Here is a 15148-nt window from a genome sequence, read left to right on the forward strand (position 1 = left end):
ACAGTGAGAGGGGAGTTGGTCTCTTCTCACTGGTGACAGGACAAGGGGAAATGGCCTCAAGTTGCATCAGGGTAAGTTTAGGTTGGATATCAGGAAAAACTTTACAGAAAGGGTTGTTAAGCACTGGAATAGGCTCCCCAAGGAGGTGGTTGAGTCACCATCCCTGGATGTGTTTAAAAACCGTTTGGATGTGGTGCTCAGGGACATGATTTAGCAGAGGGTTGTTAGAGTTAGGGTAGTTTGGTTAGGCTGTGGTTGGACTCGATGATCTTTAAGGTCTTTTCCAACCTGAGCTATTCTATGATTCTATATGCAATCACAGACAAAGACAACTCTGTGGGACAGAATCAGTAATGCTCTGCTGAGACCGTGGAACATTTTAGCTGGGGACATGGGAGCTGCTCATTCTCTATGTATTTATACGGTAGTAAAAAGAGTGTTCACTCATGAAACTTTTACTTAACATGCTGCTCATAAAAATCACTTCTAGCTTTCATTCAAAACAGAAAAAAAAAGCTTGAATAAAACATAAATAATTTTATTAAATACAAGGATAAAAAACATTTAGAAAGTTATTTTGTCACTGCTTTTCACTGTAGTATGAGTTGCAGATGACACAGTGCCATACCGGGCAGTGCCATGTCTTTCCCCTGGAGAGCTGTTCTCTCTTGAAGTTTTCTTTTAATAAACATCCCAGCACTCTTGGGAGTAAAGCACCTAGCATGAAGTTGATATTGCATTTTAAGCTTTTTGGCTCCCAAGTAAACATATTGTACGATAGCAGTATATCTATTTTTTTTCCAGAGTTCTGACAGTCATGCCTCATCAGCAATGAACTCTGCATCTGCTACATATGTTACAGATTTATACTTGAATCTCCTCAGTCTCAGCTGTTTCTTAGCAGTAGAAAAGTTTACCTTCTGCATTTTTTCACTACTGCATATAAATTTGAGGCATTCAGTTTCCTTCTCTTAAAGAATATAAAGGTCGGACATTCTTGTAAACTGGTGATACAAAAAAATCTTACCTTTGTTGCACTCTCATACCAGTTGATAAGAGAAGTCATCGAACAACGTACTCTATTACGGGAAACCTGTTCATAGTCCTCCTCTTCTGATGAATCTGCATCTATACAGCAGTTCATCAGCTGTCCCAACAGCTTCTGCATCAGATTTTTTATGCCTTCACAACACATTTTTTAGAAATATGATAAAGACTTTTGGTTAGTGGCCTACATCCTTAGCACTTCCCCAATTCATGCTCTAAGAAACTCCCCAACTTTTTATTTTTCACTTTTCTACCTAGAGCAATAATTCACACTAAGATGTGGCCCCTTTCTTAAGCTTCACATCTGCTGACAGAATGACCTGAAAATAAACTAGGCCACCAATAGATCTGGGGGGGGGTGCTGCCATGTGTTATTTAAATCTTTTCATTTAAATAATATTTTATATTCAAATAAGGAGCAGGACAGATTTTTTTCTACCCATTCTTTTTTCTGCAGTAATGTGAGTGTAAGCATTTAAAAGTGGAATGCATCCATACATCAACTGCTCAAACCAGAGGAAAGCCAACCTACAACATTAGCATGCACTACACTGAGCATGCTCTCAACATTCGTGCTACAACTAAACAGCATTTCAATCTTCACTGTCTGAAACAGAATTAGACACATCTTAAAGCACAGTAGGAATTCCTGCTGTATTATCATGGGATTGAACAAATCTTTTGAAGGTGTTCAGAATCTCTCCATCTCAATATTCTTACATCTGGGGACAAAAACTAGAATCACTAATTAATTGACAGATTATTCAGATGAAGAAGCAAAGCTATTGCAGTATTTACCTGGGCAATCTTTGGCTTCCAGCAACGCTATGTAAGGAGTAACATTATTTTGAAGGACTTCTGAGAGACTTCTAAAGGTGAAGTCATGATCTGTAACATTCACACCTAAAAGAAAGATGATTTAAGTGCATATTTCCTGTGACTTGTACCATGGTGACTGAATGATAAACTGCGCTGCAGATCAAAAAAAGCAGGAGATAACACAAATATTCACGGAAGGAATGAAAAACATCACTTCATCTATGAGGACAGATGAAAAAACAGCACAAGACTGAACAAACATATTAATACCAGTCAGCTGAAAGGAACAGGGAGCTGTGAAGATGCCTAATGGAGAATTTTTCCTTACTTTTAATGAAAGATTTCTCAAGGCTGCAAACCTGCAGGGAATAGGATTGGTTTTCTAATTTCTCTGCCACTCATAACCTCAAAGACATCCACAGGCAACTAATCCCACAGATAAAAAGATGAAATTCACTTTCTCTAGGAGAGCAGCAGTGCAGACCCCCGAGACCTGAATCTGCATGGGACTTATGCAAGTAGGGAAATTACTGTGAGTTTTTATGAACTACAGTCTGAATTAATTATGACCTACTCAACATTTACTGCCTTTGTTAACATCTTTAGACAAAAAAAAAAAAAAAGATAGGGGAAGTGGATGGGGAAGGCAAGTCTCCAGAGGGCAAATCATAGCTTCTTTTCCACAGAAATATTCAGAGCAGGAACTTCTCACTCTCTACTAGTTCCAAAAGCAGACTAAGCTTCCACTCTTTGTTAATGCTGATACAATACATCTGTGGCACAGGTTTATGAACCAACAAAAACATAATCAGGTTGCCCTGAACCAGGTTTAGGTTTACAGTTACAACCGTTTGAAAGGGAAAAAAAAAATGACTTCAGAACTAACTTCAGTCGTAAGGCCTTCGGCTATTTTTCTCACCCTCTGCTCCTTTTCCAAGATAAAGATGCTGCTTTCCTACATGTAAAGATGCTCAGCAAGAGTCAACTCATTAACATACATCAGAAATACAGAAGCTGTATAATTCCGTGCCACAGGGATTAGTCATAGAAACCACCAAGGAAATTAGTACCAGATATGGGGATAGAATCAAAGCATCTCCATGCATCATGAAAAAAACCCAAATCACGACTGGTTGCCTAAGATGAACCTCCAAGGAAGAAGCAGATTTACTGCACTAAGGTACTAAGCATACAGACAAAATGGAAGCAGGTCAACTCTTGCTTCCTTCTCCCAGCGCAATCTCTTCTGTTAACGTTTCTGGAGCTGACCTGGCCTGCACCGATTGCTGTAAATAAGTGAAACGATTCTCTTTGATCTCTGTATCAACTTCAAGGGTCTGTGAGAGTGCAGATGGACGTAACAGAATGCATCTTTAAGAAGTTACCTAAGACAAGAGCCGCAGTAGGGATTTCTCTGGACTTCATCCGCCACGTCCATTCTGTTGTCTTCTCTTGGAATGCAGAATGAGACCGCCTCAAAAAACTCACTAGGTTATCAAATAACTGTTCATTCAATTCTTCCTCTATTTGCTGTAAGGAGACAAAAAGAATTTCATCCATACAAATGTGGAAACACCAGAACATCCTCCTTTTCCTACCCTTTACCTGTATCAGTTTGCTCCTGAAAACTCCAGTGTTACATCTGAAGTAGCACTAGTGCTTTTTTCTTAGGGACAGGAAGTGACATACATAGCTGTGAACTTGATTTTAAACAAAGTCATAATGGTTGGCTCAAGCAGTATTGCTGAGGAAGCTACCAAGAGAGGCAAGACCACATCTCCAGGATGCTGCACACGATGTCAAAACCCTGAGCTCCATTTCAACTACAGACAAGAGTTCCTGGTGCACTCCTTGTAAAGGGCTGATAAACTGGTAAGAGAGTACACAAAAGCCTTTTCATCCTCTACTTATTCAAAAATATTCTGACCTTTTTGATATTGACTGTCTGCCTCAGCTCATACCAGATAAATTATATGGTAACTGAGGGGAAATTGCAGCATGACATTTTAAAAAAATGAATTAATGCCATCAGCTTTATAACAGCGTCACACTAATTCTATGTTACTATAGATCCCACAACAATCCTCAGAGCATCATCTTCCATATTCAACACAGCATGAGCTTCTGATTGTTACTGCACAGGTTTTCACTGAGCCAATCTAACAAGATTCTGAGTCCTCACGTTGCATGGTTACAGTTTCTATTATTTCTCCTATTGCACACTACGAAGATGGAATTCAGACTGCCATAGCACTACATGTTTACATAGCTTTCTTAAATCCATCGGGTTTTGTTTTGTTTTTTGTCAAATAACTTTGTTATTTGCTCTACTCTGGTAATTTCCACTAAGTATATTAGTCTGCTCTGCATCTCAGGCAATCAGCTCATTTACTTGCATGACACTGCTTACTCTGGAAAATTTGAAAACAAGATGAAAAATTGAACTGGAAGTTCAATCACTATTACAATACTAACAACCAGAGACTGAAAACCGTTATTTGCACCTTACAGCTCTAAAATAACCACGCTACAGCCCTGCACTTGGGATTTTATGTTCCTTGAAGTATGCCTGAGATTTGTCACCTTTGAAGAAGTGAATGTTTCTGAAAGCCCTTGATGTATAACAACATTTGCAAGACATTGTTGAAAGCAGTGGTTAAAATCAAGATAGCCTGCAACATTGGAACAAAAGAGGTCAAAAATACACATTCCATAAATCTAAAAAGGAGTACAGTGCTTTTACCAGCTTTTCATGATGTGAGAAGCCTAAAAGGATGTCGGCACCAAATGCCACCACTGCAGCCCAGTTTATGATAGACACACAAAGGCTGAGGGCTCCTCAACAAAGTACTTGGAGGTATTCTCAAGTATCCTCTGCAGTATTCAATACCTCCATTAAAAACCAGAGAACTGGAAAAACACCAGCACAAGCACAGAGCCTGCCAACAAATCATCAGGTAGCAGTACCCTGGCAAAAACTGGTCAATTTCCTGCTAGCCTTCCATAGCACACTATCAGAATCCCCAGAATATAAGTCCACACCAGCAGTCCAAAATTCTACCATGGATCAGGTTTACTACACCAGAGTTACTGAAGAAATAAAATCTCGACTGGGTAAAACTCTCGGTTACCTGATCTGACTTCACAATGATGCTACATAGAGTAGCAGCTCACAGAATGGCCAGGGTTGGAAGGGACCTCAAGGATCACGAATCTCCAACCCCTTGCCGCAGGCAGGGCCACCAACCTCCCCATTTAATGCTAGACCAGGCTGCCCAGGGCCCCATCCAACCTGGCCTTGAACACCTCTAGGGATGGGGCATCCACAACCTCTCTGGGCAGCCTGTTCCAGCACCTCACCACCCTCATAGTAAAGAGAGAGAAATTTAGCTCACACTAAGCATCTTCCAAACAGAATTATCACAATTATCCATGTAGAAACGATTATCACCTCCCAGTTTTTCAAGAGTGGAATAAAAGGATAGTAATTCAGAACTCAGCGGGAAACATTACAGAGACCCCAGAAGCTTGATGGATCAAATTTTATGTATAGCAGCAAAAATAACTGCAGGCAATGTGCTCTTTGGTTAATCAAACTAATCAAACTAAGGCAAAGCCCACATCAATTTGTCAGCTTAGGATGAAGTGTCTACTACGAGGAGGAGAAAGAACAGAAAGAGTATTTGTGACACTCCTTCATAGAGAACAATGGTAGGAGATACAGGACGAGAAATAATTATGATTTTCCAGATGGCTCTGTGCTTCTACGTAGTTAAGGGAAGCTTTTTACCATGGTGGCCATTCTGAGGCAAATCCTTACAGAGCACTAGGAAAAAATCCTCACTGACTTGAAAACCCTGCAGCCACCGTTTCCTACCTAGAAGCATTGTTTCAAAACCCTTGACAACACTGTGTCAAACAAAGAAGACTTAAGAAAAGGTCTTCCAGAAGGGGCTACAGCATGCTGTCTTCCCTGTAATCCCACTGTGCAACTGACAAGACAGTTTCTTTCTGCTAGTGCTGGTGGCTAACCTGTCAAGCAGAAGCAGATGGCAGGTAGATGCCAAATACACCTCCAACTCTGGTTAGTTATGGTTTGAAAAGGGTGCTGACTAGTCAAAGCGAGGTGGATTGTGGAACAGCAGAGAGAGAACTAGAGGAATTTATGAGTTTAGCCTAAGGGTCTAAATTGTAAGCTTTATCCAGCTGGCTACTACTGTATATCCCAAAACAAACTTTGGGAAAAAAAAAACCCTCAACATTCAGTGCCCAATAGTAGGCAGAGGAATATGGAATTCTTGCCCAGAATCTTTGACATCAAATAGAGGTGGGAATCCCTGCTGTACGGAAGCAATTATTAATACTATAATACAAGCCAGCTGGCTATTCAAACACAACAGCATGCCATCTAACACACAATTAGGAGGCCACAGTTCAGTATGAGATTAACTCCCATCCCCACCAGACAACCACTGACACAGTCCATACTAATTTAACAGAATAAGTGTACAGCTGTGTCATTCACTATTTGACAACCATGCAGTTATATTCACGTAAATCCACTGTGAATCTTGAGCTGCTGGGCTCTGTAACACCCAGGACACCCAGGAGGCAGGAAAAAAAAACAACAAAATTACACCAGGAATTAATGAGAAGTTCAATTAGTAAAAACAGAAACTTAGAAGAAGCAGCTTGAAGCCTCAAAAGTATGTAGTGCTATGATCAGAGGTTATGTGTAATTGATGGATTTTCTATTTTTATTATATCCTGGGTCAATATTTCTGGCTCTTTTATTGCTTTAATAAACTGTTTATTTAAGCATGTAAAAAAATAAAAATAAAAAAACAAGCAAAGAAATAAGCAGAACTGATATAAATGCAAAATGTTGTTTTCATATCAGGTGCAAGACTCACCTCTGTTTCTGATTTGACTTGTTTCTGTAATGACTGGCAAGTAGCAAACCGTAGCTCACTGTCCTCCAAATCACTGTTTCCTTCTCTGAAATAGTCAGCTAGAAAGTAAACACAAGCACAGACAGGATTATCAAGGCAAAACATTCTTTGCTGAGAAGAAAACAAAGGACTCAACTGAAGCAAGAATATCTTTTTATATATAAATACTTACAAATATATAAACACGTAAGGGAGCTTAGCCGCTTATCTTAGCCAATTAACTAACTGCTGGAATCTTGCTGAATGAGGGAAGAAATAGGCAGAATGTACTGCCCAACTATAGAGGCAAAAGTAGAAGAATTGGCATCTACCTCAAGTCCCAGATAGCTAAAGGCTAAAATAGGGCAAAAAGCTGTTATTGTCATTTTACAAAATAAATAAATAAAGCAAGTCTTCCCCTTCTTTCAGGAAATTTTGTGGGTCAGCTTCCCCCTTCAAATATTCAACCTTCCATCACTTCTGCAGTCAGATATGAAGCACAAAGGCTTGCAAGAATATATCAAAGATCCTTTCTGCTCTCCCAGAATAACACAGTTAATACCAATTTCCAGATGACAAGAAAGCATACTGTGAAAGAACTGTTATATTACAAGAAATACAGATTATTATCATTATTTTTAACGCATAACCTTAACTAACATAACTATGCCAACAAAACCTTTAAGCTCAAACCAGGCCTCATCTCCCAATTGCCTCTCACTTCCATAAGTGCTGCTTGTGGAAAGGAGAAACAAAATGTCCAAGATTAATCTAGAACGCCTTCAAGTCTTCAGAAATCAGATCCTTTTTGGTAAGACGGTGTCTTGGCACATTTCTGGAATGCATCTGGCTTCCCAGGTGCTCCTCTGCTTCACAAATCTGAGTACAGAAATTCTCCACCAGCTGCCAACAAGAAAGGCAGAGCCAAAAATATAATCTGAGATTGAATAGAAACTAGTAACTGAGTGACCTCCCTCTTGGCAATTTTTTTTTCCTACCGTCTTCACACAGTCTACATTTCCCTTAAAAACAAAAGAAATAAAGTAAAATAGGGCCCGTCCCACTCTCAGCGTGCATTTAGCAAGCTTGGTGAAGCCTTTAAGGCTTCTCTAGCACTACTTGGAAGAACACAAAGAGTGAAGGTGAAGTAAGCAGTCTATTATCTTTGATATTGTCTTGAAGCAAAAGGTAAGTTTTTTTCTAAAGATGTTTGAATAAAGTTTTATAAGGTCCATTTCCCATCATTCAGCGGTGCGCCAGCTGTGGTCTGATCTCTAAAGAACCATGTGATGAGCACATCCAATCTTCCAAATCATTAAAAGCCCAATGATGAATGAGATCAATCCCTAATCCTCCATTTTCCTTGGCTCCCCTAAACTAACACCTGATTTATATCCCTAAGAAAAATGGCTTCAATACATAACACACTTTGATAGCAGAAGCCTTATTCTTTTGAAGAGAATCGTAGCCACCGTGTTTTTGTTATTATACCAAAGCATAATATTCTTTCTGTACCACCAAAATTCAAATTATAGGTGCAAACACGTACAGAAAGCCTTTTCAAGGTCAAAGATTATTATCAGCCACAATTGAAACTTCACATTTTCAAGTTTGGGTTTCCAAATTCATCACATGCACAGCTAAGTTATGTGTTCTCATCAACAGCTGTTAGCGGGCAAAGCACCTCACTTCTGCTTCTCTCTTAGGGGTAGTTCAGTCAAATTCATTTCTTGGTGACAAAGTATGTGCTAACTGGAACATGTTTAGGAGGATTTACCCAAGTATTACAAATCTTGCAGAAACAGAAAGATCATATTCTGTAAATTATAAAATTCCAATGTGGTTTAAGTGCATAAGTCTGGGTTGTTAGTGCATTTACCTCGCAATGACTTGGAATGAGAGACTGGATTATATTCCCTACCTCTCACTCCATGAGGCACAGATGTGCCAACCCTTACAGAAAAAAAATAACTTGGGACTAATTTTGAAGCAGGTGTTGTTTCAAGTCCCCTCTGGTAATAAATGAACCTGTGGTGATTTCCAGATGTCTGCCCATACTACTTTCCCTTCCGTTTTTTTAATACACAAATTGTCACACTTCTTGACAGCTCTGGTGCTGCCAGGAAAGATCAAAAAGCTTCAAATCTGGGAATAAGAACAGCAATTTCCCTGAGCCACCTCCAACAACAACTTATTTATGGTTCCAATAAGACTAAATCCCATTCAGTCTTCCACAAGTGACAAAGAGACTTTATATAAACACATTCTGGGGTGGAGATAAATATATACAAGAAAGTACATGGGATGTCCACATGTGGCTTTTGCTTAAGGTTATTGAGGAAAAGAAATAAACTACTGACAATAGGATAAGAACTACAAATGGAATTAACTTCTGAATCCCATAGCTTTAAGTGGCCCATTCTAGTCTTCTATCGTTTGTCAGTCAGTCAGGAAATAATTTGAGGTAGCATAGAAATGAGTTCTCTTGTTAAAAAAAAAAAAAAAAAAAAAAAAAAGCAAAGATAAAGCTAGCTAGCTATACAATCTTGATGGCTCAAGACGAAAAAAAAAAAATCAACTACTTGCCAACAACATATACCAAAGCGTACTAACCTGTTGTTCGAGACACCTTTCTCCTCTTGGGACTTGGTTTAAAAACAAAGCAGCCCTGGAGAACAGCAAGAAAAATAAAAACGTCAAAATCAGCATCAATCTGACTGTGACTCCTGAGGCCACTTTGCTTCCCTGCTAAACTTAGTGCTTCACTAAACCAACAACTAGAAATGAACTGCCAGCATTCTATGGATACCAATTTGTTTATCATGCTTTATTTTCCTGTTTCAAGATGGAAAAGCAGTGGATGCAGTATCCCAGCATCTCTGTAAGGAACTTGTTCACCTTTCAATTACGTTCTTCAGCTCACCGATCAGGTAGAGCAGCAAGAAATGAATCCTTGAACTTCTCACGCACCTTCATTCAATAAGCTTAAAAATAAGATGAAATGATTCCCCAGGGACACATCAATAGAGTTTTCCCATTAAAGGTTCAGTTAGAAATAAAATAAAGCAAGACTGGGATGAATGGAGGTGATCCAGAATAACGCAGTCACTTACAGAAGCCAAGGATACCCCTTATCTACAGAGGCCAAGTTCATCCCAACTCAGAAAAGATCACAGAATCATAAAATCACAGATGGCTTGGGTTTGAAGAGACCTTAAAGTCCATCCAGTTCCAACCCCCTGCCCGGGGATCCAACCAACCTGGTCTTGAACGCCTCCAGGGATGGGGCACCACAGCTTCTCCAGGCAGCTTGTGCCAGCATCTCACTACTCGCTGAGTAAAGACTTTCTTAGAATTATAGAACCCTTAGAGTTGGACAAGATCTTTAAAGGTCATCTAGTCCAACTCCCCTGCAGTGAGCAGGGACATCACAATTAGATCAGGTTGCTCAGGTCCTGATCCAGCGTCGCCTTGAAAGTCTCTAGGGATGGGGAATCCACCACATCTCTGGGTAACCTGTTCCAGTGCCTCACCACCCTCACTGCAAGACTTTTTCCTTACATCCAACCAAAATCCACCCAACTATTTCTTCCTAATATCTAACCTAAATCTCCTCTCTTTTAGTTTAAAACCATTACCCCTTGTCTTATCACTATCAGTGTAAAAAGTTGGTGTCTATTGATTATCATGAAATCACTGAATGGTTTGGGTTGGAAGATTAGCCAGTTCCGACTCCACTGCTACATGCAGAGATACCTCCCATTATAAGCTCCCAAGTACTAGAAGGCCATAGTGAGGTCTCTCCTCACTCCCCAACTCTTACTGTGAGGTTACTGTGCTAGAGCAAGAGTGAAGAAAAGCTACAAATGTTCAAGTCTACAAACAGACTGATCCAATCATTTGTTTCCCAACAGAGATACTTGCATAAACAAAGACCACTGAACTCAACCAAAGATAGTTCAGCCAATGGTAAAAGAATGATAAGTAAAAGTAAAGCTCCAGAATGATGCTCAATATTGCTCACAGATGCTAGTCTGTTGGGTGACATTGGACATGTTATTTCTGTTCTGAACCAAATATGAACTCTAACTCCAATACCTATATTAGCGTCTGAAAAACAGTTTTAGGAATCATAGAACTGCTTGAGTTGGAAGGGGTCCTTAAAGGCCATCTAGTCCCACTGCCCTGCAAGGAACAGGGACATCCACAGCCAGATCAGGTTGCTCTGAATCTGGCTTGGCCTTGAATGTCTCCAAGGATGGGGCATTCACCAGATCTCCGGGCAACCTGTTCCAGTGTCTCATCACTCTTATTCTAAAAAGCTTCTTCCTTATATCCAATCTAAATCTTCCCTCTTTTAGTTTGAAACCACCTCCCCTTATTCTATCACCACAGACCCTGCTGAAGAGCCTGTCCCCTTCTTTCTCTCAGCCTCCCTTTAGACACTGGAAGGCTGCCCTCAGATCTCCCTGGAGGCTTTTCTTCTCCAAGCTGATCACCTCAGCTCTCTCAGCCTGTCCTCATGGGGAGATGTTCCAATCCTCGGATCATTTATTTCACCCTCCTCTCTGCTTAAGTCAAATGAAATATAAATGCTGTCCACTGAATGCTTTACAAGTGTTTTATTTCCAAACACCACTCAGCGTAGCAGAGGCCAGTATGTAAGATGGCCAAGTGCTACATGGTGGACATAGGACACAACGCAAGGACCCTTCACTATTCATATACGTAAAAGCAACAGCTGATTTGAAAGGGAAATTCACATGCTCTGTGTTAAAAACGAGCTTGGTTTGGAAGCAGCTCCGTTCGCTCCCGACAGCAGTAACGGCACGGTACCGAAGGCTCCCGCTGCACCTCGCAGCTCAGCGGGAAACACGAGAGAAAGGCGCTATGCGATCACCGCCCCACCACAGGAAGTACCAGACCCGAGGCTGCAGCGCTGCAGCCCGGCTCCCCTCAGCCGCCCTCCGCCCGTACGTTTCCCTCCGCCGCCGGAGCGCGGCCGGCGGGAAAACAACGTCATTCCTCCCGCCCTCACCTTGGAGAGGGAGCGCGTGCTCATCTCACCAGTCCCGCGCTAACGGACGGACTGCACCAGGAGGAGGGGCGGCACCACCCTGCGCTGACCCTCGGCGCATGCGCAGTAGGGGAGAGGCCAAGCCTTCGCCTCTCGCGGAAAGGCGGGCGGCCCTCGGCGGGCGGAGCGGTGGGGTCAAGGGGCGGTGCTGACTTCCCGCCTATAGTACCGCCATGGCGGCCTGCGCCTTTCGCAGGAGCATCGCCCATCAGGTAGGGTGCTCGCCGCAGCTGGGCGGCGGGGAGACCGCGCGCAACGCTTCGTGGTTGCAGGGAGCGGGGTTTTTCTGGCGTCTGCGTTATGCTTAAGCTTTTTGTGCTTTTATTTCAAATGCAGCTCTCCGAAGTTTTGGATTTGGCACCGGAGAACTTAATGAAATCCATCTCTGCGGTTCCTGTCTCCAGAAAACGGTAGTTTGCATTTAGTCCTGCTGTGCTGATCTCTTTGTTCGTTGGTACGAGGCTTTAACGGGTCTTAAGGGAAAAAAAGAAACTCAGAAAGCCCTAAGCCAATGTACCAGCCCAATTATAGGATGCCTAAATCCAATTAAACTGCTGTTGTTGGTGGTTTTTTTTCAAGCAAGTTCCAAACAAATGTTTGCTTCAAAATAGGCAGTGCTTAAATGGCAAACGTTTCAATGTTAATGATCTCAGGGTGAAGATATTGTGGGTTTTTTGCTTTGTGTCATGCTTGAGAGATGTAATGGTAATAGCAGGTAAATGGCAACTACTCATGAGCATAACCTTTGTTATTCTGAACTGGTAATCTTGTTGTATGTATTTTAGCACTGTATTAGTTAGAACAAAGGTAATACTGAGCCTTCAGATGTATTTTTCTGACCATGGTGTATTCTCACATCTCTGTGACCGGGTTATGCTTGCCAGCTGGACTTGCCATACTCTACGTCAGTTTGGATTTGTCAAATCTCCCCATCATTTCAGTATATTTCTTCCCTGACTTTCATATGTTCTTTTATTCAGGCATAATGCTGATTTCCAGTTTTCCATTGCTTCCATAGAAGAAGGCAGTTCTAGTGATTACATTGCACAAGATCTTCAGCTTCGAGCACAGAAGCTAGCTGAGAAGGTATGCTACCTTTAACAGACCAGACTTCCAATCCCTCGCTGCTTGATATCGAGGTTTGCTTAGAGGAGAAGTATCTTTGTGGCCATTCCAGTCTATGGGAGATGGCAGTAGCTGAGGCATTGAGAGTAACTACAGTATAAAAAAGAAGCAGCATACAAAACAAGATATCCAGAAGTGATTCAAGCCTTGAAGAAAAAGAAGGGACAGGGAAGAAAATAAAAGTCTTCGAGGAGTTGGTGTGCATCAGGTTGGAAGTGGGATCAGAGAGGTGATTCTAGGGTTTGAAAAAGATCCTTCACAATCTCCAAAGATGTGGCTGATGCCAGTGAAGAGGTAACAAAGTTAGTTGCAAAGAGGCACTAGCAAGAAAATAAAAGAGCAAAAAATTCCTTATCTGATTTAGAAAGAACAAGTTTTAGAAGCAGTCAGTAGGGTTGCTATTTGATCAGGAGTTAACAAGGATGAATAAAACAATTGCAGTATTATTGAGATGCTGAACTGTTTCTTCATTTTGTTCTTCGCTGCTGAGATGTTGAAGAGCTCCATACCTTAGAACCATTTTTGTAATAGGTGAATATTCTGACTTAGAGCAAGAGCTGGTGTTGCCCAGACAGATTTACCACTGAAAGTTCTGAAGCAGCAGTAAGATGATCTGGAATCACAGAGTAATCCAAATTTGAAAGGGTTTCAAGAGAAGTTACCTGCAGGTTGCTGTCAGTTTTTGGTTGAGGTTGCTCAGAAGTTTTGAAATCCACTCAGGTTTTATAAGCCTCCAGGGATTTGACAGCCTCTGTGGGCATTCTGTCCAAGTGACTAACATAGCAACAATTCTTTAGCAAGTGTCTTGTCTGTCACTTTGAAAACAGCCCAGTTCCCAATGATTAGAGAGTTGCAAATGTATCTCCCTCCTTTATTGTTTGTGGCTCAATAAATAAATCTTGGCCACAAAGTCTCATGTTTACAGGGAGAAAAGGTTGTAACTGCAAAAAGGAACAGACCATCAATATAAGCCTCCAAATTGTACACACTGTGCTGGTTAACGGAAGGAAAAAAATATCATTGATCTCTATTGTTGTGTAGTGGATAAAGGCAATGCATTTATTATCATTTCTTTAGACTGATCACATCATCACTCCACAAAGAAGATGAACAATGTAGAAATAAACAAAAAGAACTGTTATATGCAAAACTAGCATTGGAATAGAGAAATGTATGCAGTGATGAGTTTTTGTTGTGATAAGCAGTTGATAGTGCCTCAAGGTTCAATAGTATGGCCTTAGTGTCTTAAGGGGAAATAGGTCACAGCATTTGAAATGTGGATATTTAGGTTAGAACGGGTGAGACTAAAGCAGTTTTTGTTGACTAAAGTAGCCCAAATAATGCAGTGTGATGCTAAATGGAGCACAATATGTTCTGATACGCTGAGAATTGCCTGTCATTGGCTTTTGATTTTTGCCTGGGGATTTTTTGCTTCATCTTTGAACTGTTAGTTCTTTGCTGAGGGGGAACTTTTATTACTATTATTTTTGTGTGCCTCTACACAGCATAAAGGCACTCTGACCCAAGCCTCAGGCATGAGGAGGTCTGGTTACTGTAGAGCTATATCGTACTTGGAGGAGAGGTCCTTAACGCTATGGAGAGGCCAAGTGAGCGCTCATACTAAAGAGAGATGAAAAACACTGGAATACTAATGACAGCTTATATAGAAAACGTTTAGCAGAGCAAACAGTATGGAGCAAGTGCACTGGGAATTTTTCTGTCTGCCTCTTAATGTTGGTAAAAAGGACCTTCAGTAAAATGGAAAGGTGATAAATTCTGAGTCAATCCAAGAAATATTTATTCATGTAGCTCATGAGTAAACAGTAGAATTTGTTATTGTTGGAGCTTGTAAAGGTTAAAGAACTTAGAGCCTAACTGTGATTGCATCTCCTGTTTGTCATGTTCTAAACACAAAAGCTATAAAAGGGGTATAATTTCTTCCTTGTGCTGATTGTGCTTCAGTAAAAATTAATAGCTTGCCTGTCTCTCTCATAGGCATTAACCAAGTTGTGTGTGATTTGTTATTTTATTGTTAGTTTTTGTAGGAAGTTTCTTGGCTCCCAAACATAGCTAGTTTGGTAAGGAAGAGGCCCGAACTCTCAACCTGTAAATAAACAAAATTTGTTTAAACAGGAGGTCACTCACAGTC

The 15148-nt window shown here is 40.9% G+C and overlaps 2 protein-coding genes across 8 annotated transcripts in view; one reads left to right on the top strand and one right to left on the bottom strand.

Moving 5' to 3' along the window:
• Positions 1 to 11971, bottom strand: part of ORC3 (origin recognition complex subunit 3) — a 37963-nt gene extending 25992 nt beyond the window's left edge. For 2 of the 3 annotated variants that reach the window (XM_010707641.4, XM_003204365.5), the window contains exons 1-6: positions 11836 to 11971; positions 9411 to 9465; positions 6780 to 6877; positions 3252 to 3396; positions 1846 to 1950; positions 1028 to 1182 (exon numbers count right to left, since the gene is read on the bottom strand). In XM_010707641.4, the coding sequence (XP_010705943.1) occupies positions 1028 to 1182; positions 1846 to 1950; positions 3252 to 3396; positions 6780 to 6877; positions 9411 to 9465; positions 11836 to 11859 (582 nt within the window). In that variant the 5' untranslated portion in view covers positions 11860 to 11971. Of the gene's footprint in view, positions 1 to 1027; positions 1183 to 1845; positions 1951 to 3251; positions 3397 to 6779; positions 6878 to 7518; positions 7701 to 9410; positions 9466 to 11835 lie in introns of all 3 variants that reach the window. The other variant, XM_085217663.1, reaches the window with a different exon arrangement.
• Positions 11935 to 15148, top strand: part of RARS2 (arginyl-tRNA synthetase 2, mitochondrial) — a 32899-nt gene continuing 29685 nt past the window's right edge. For 3 of the 5 annotated variants that reach the window (XM_019613104.3, XM_010707643.4, XM_085217668.1), the window contains exons 1-3: positions 11936 to 12086; positions 12211 to 12284; positions 12855 to 12960. In XM_019613104.3, the coding sequence (XP_019468649.1) occupies positions 12048 to 12086; positions 12211 to 12284; positions 12855 to 12960 (219 nt within the window). In that variant the 5' untranslated portion in view covers positions 11936 to 12047. Of the gene's footprint in view, positions 12087 to 12210; positions 12285 to 12854; positions 12961 to 15148 lie in introns of all 5 variants that reach the window. The other 2 variants (XM_085217667.1, XM_019613105.3) reach the window with 1 other exon arrangement.

Source organism: Meleagris gallopavo, chromosome 2 (assembly GCF_905368555.1).
Source record: "Meleagris gallopavo chromosome 2, MGAL_WU_HG_1.1, whole genome shotgun sequence".
Taxonomy (NCBI): Eukaryota; Metazoa; Chordata; class Aves; order Galliformes; family Phasianidae; genus Meleagris; species Meleagris gallopavo.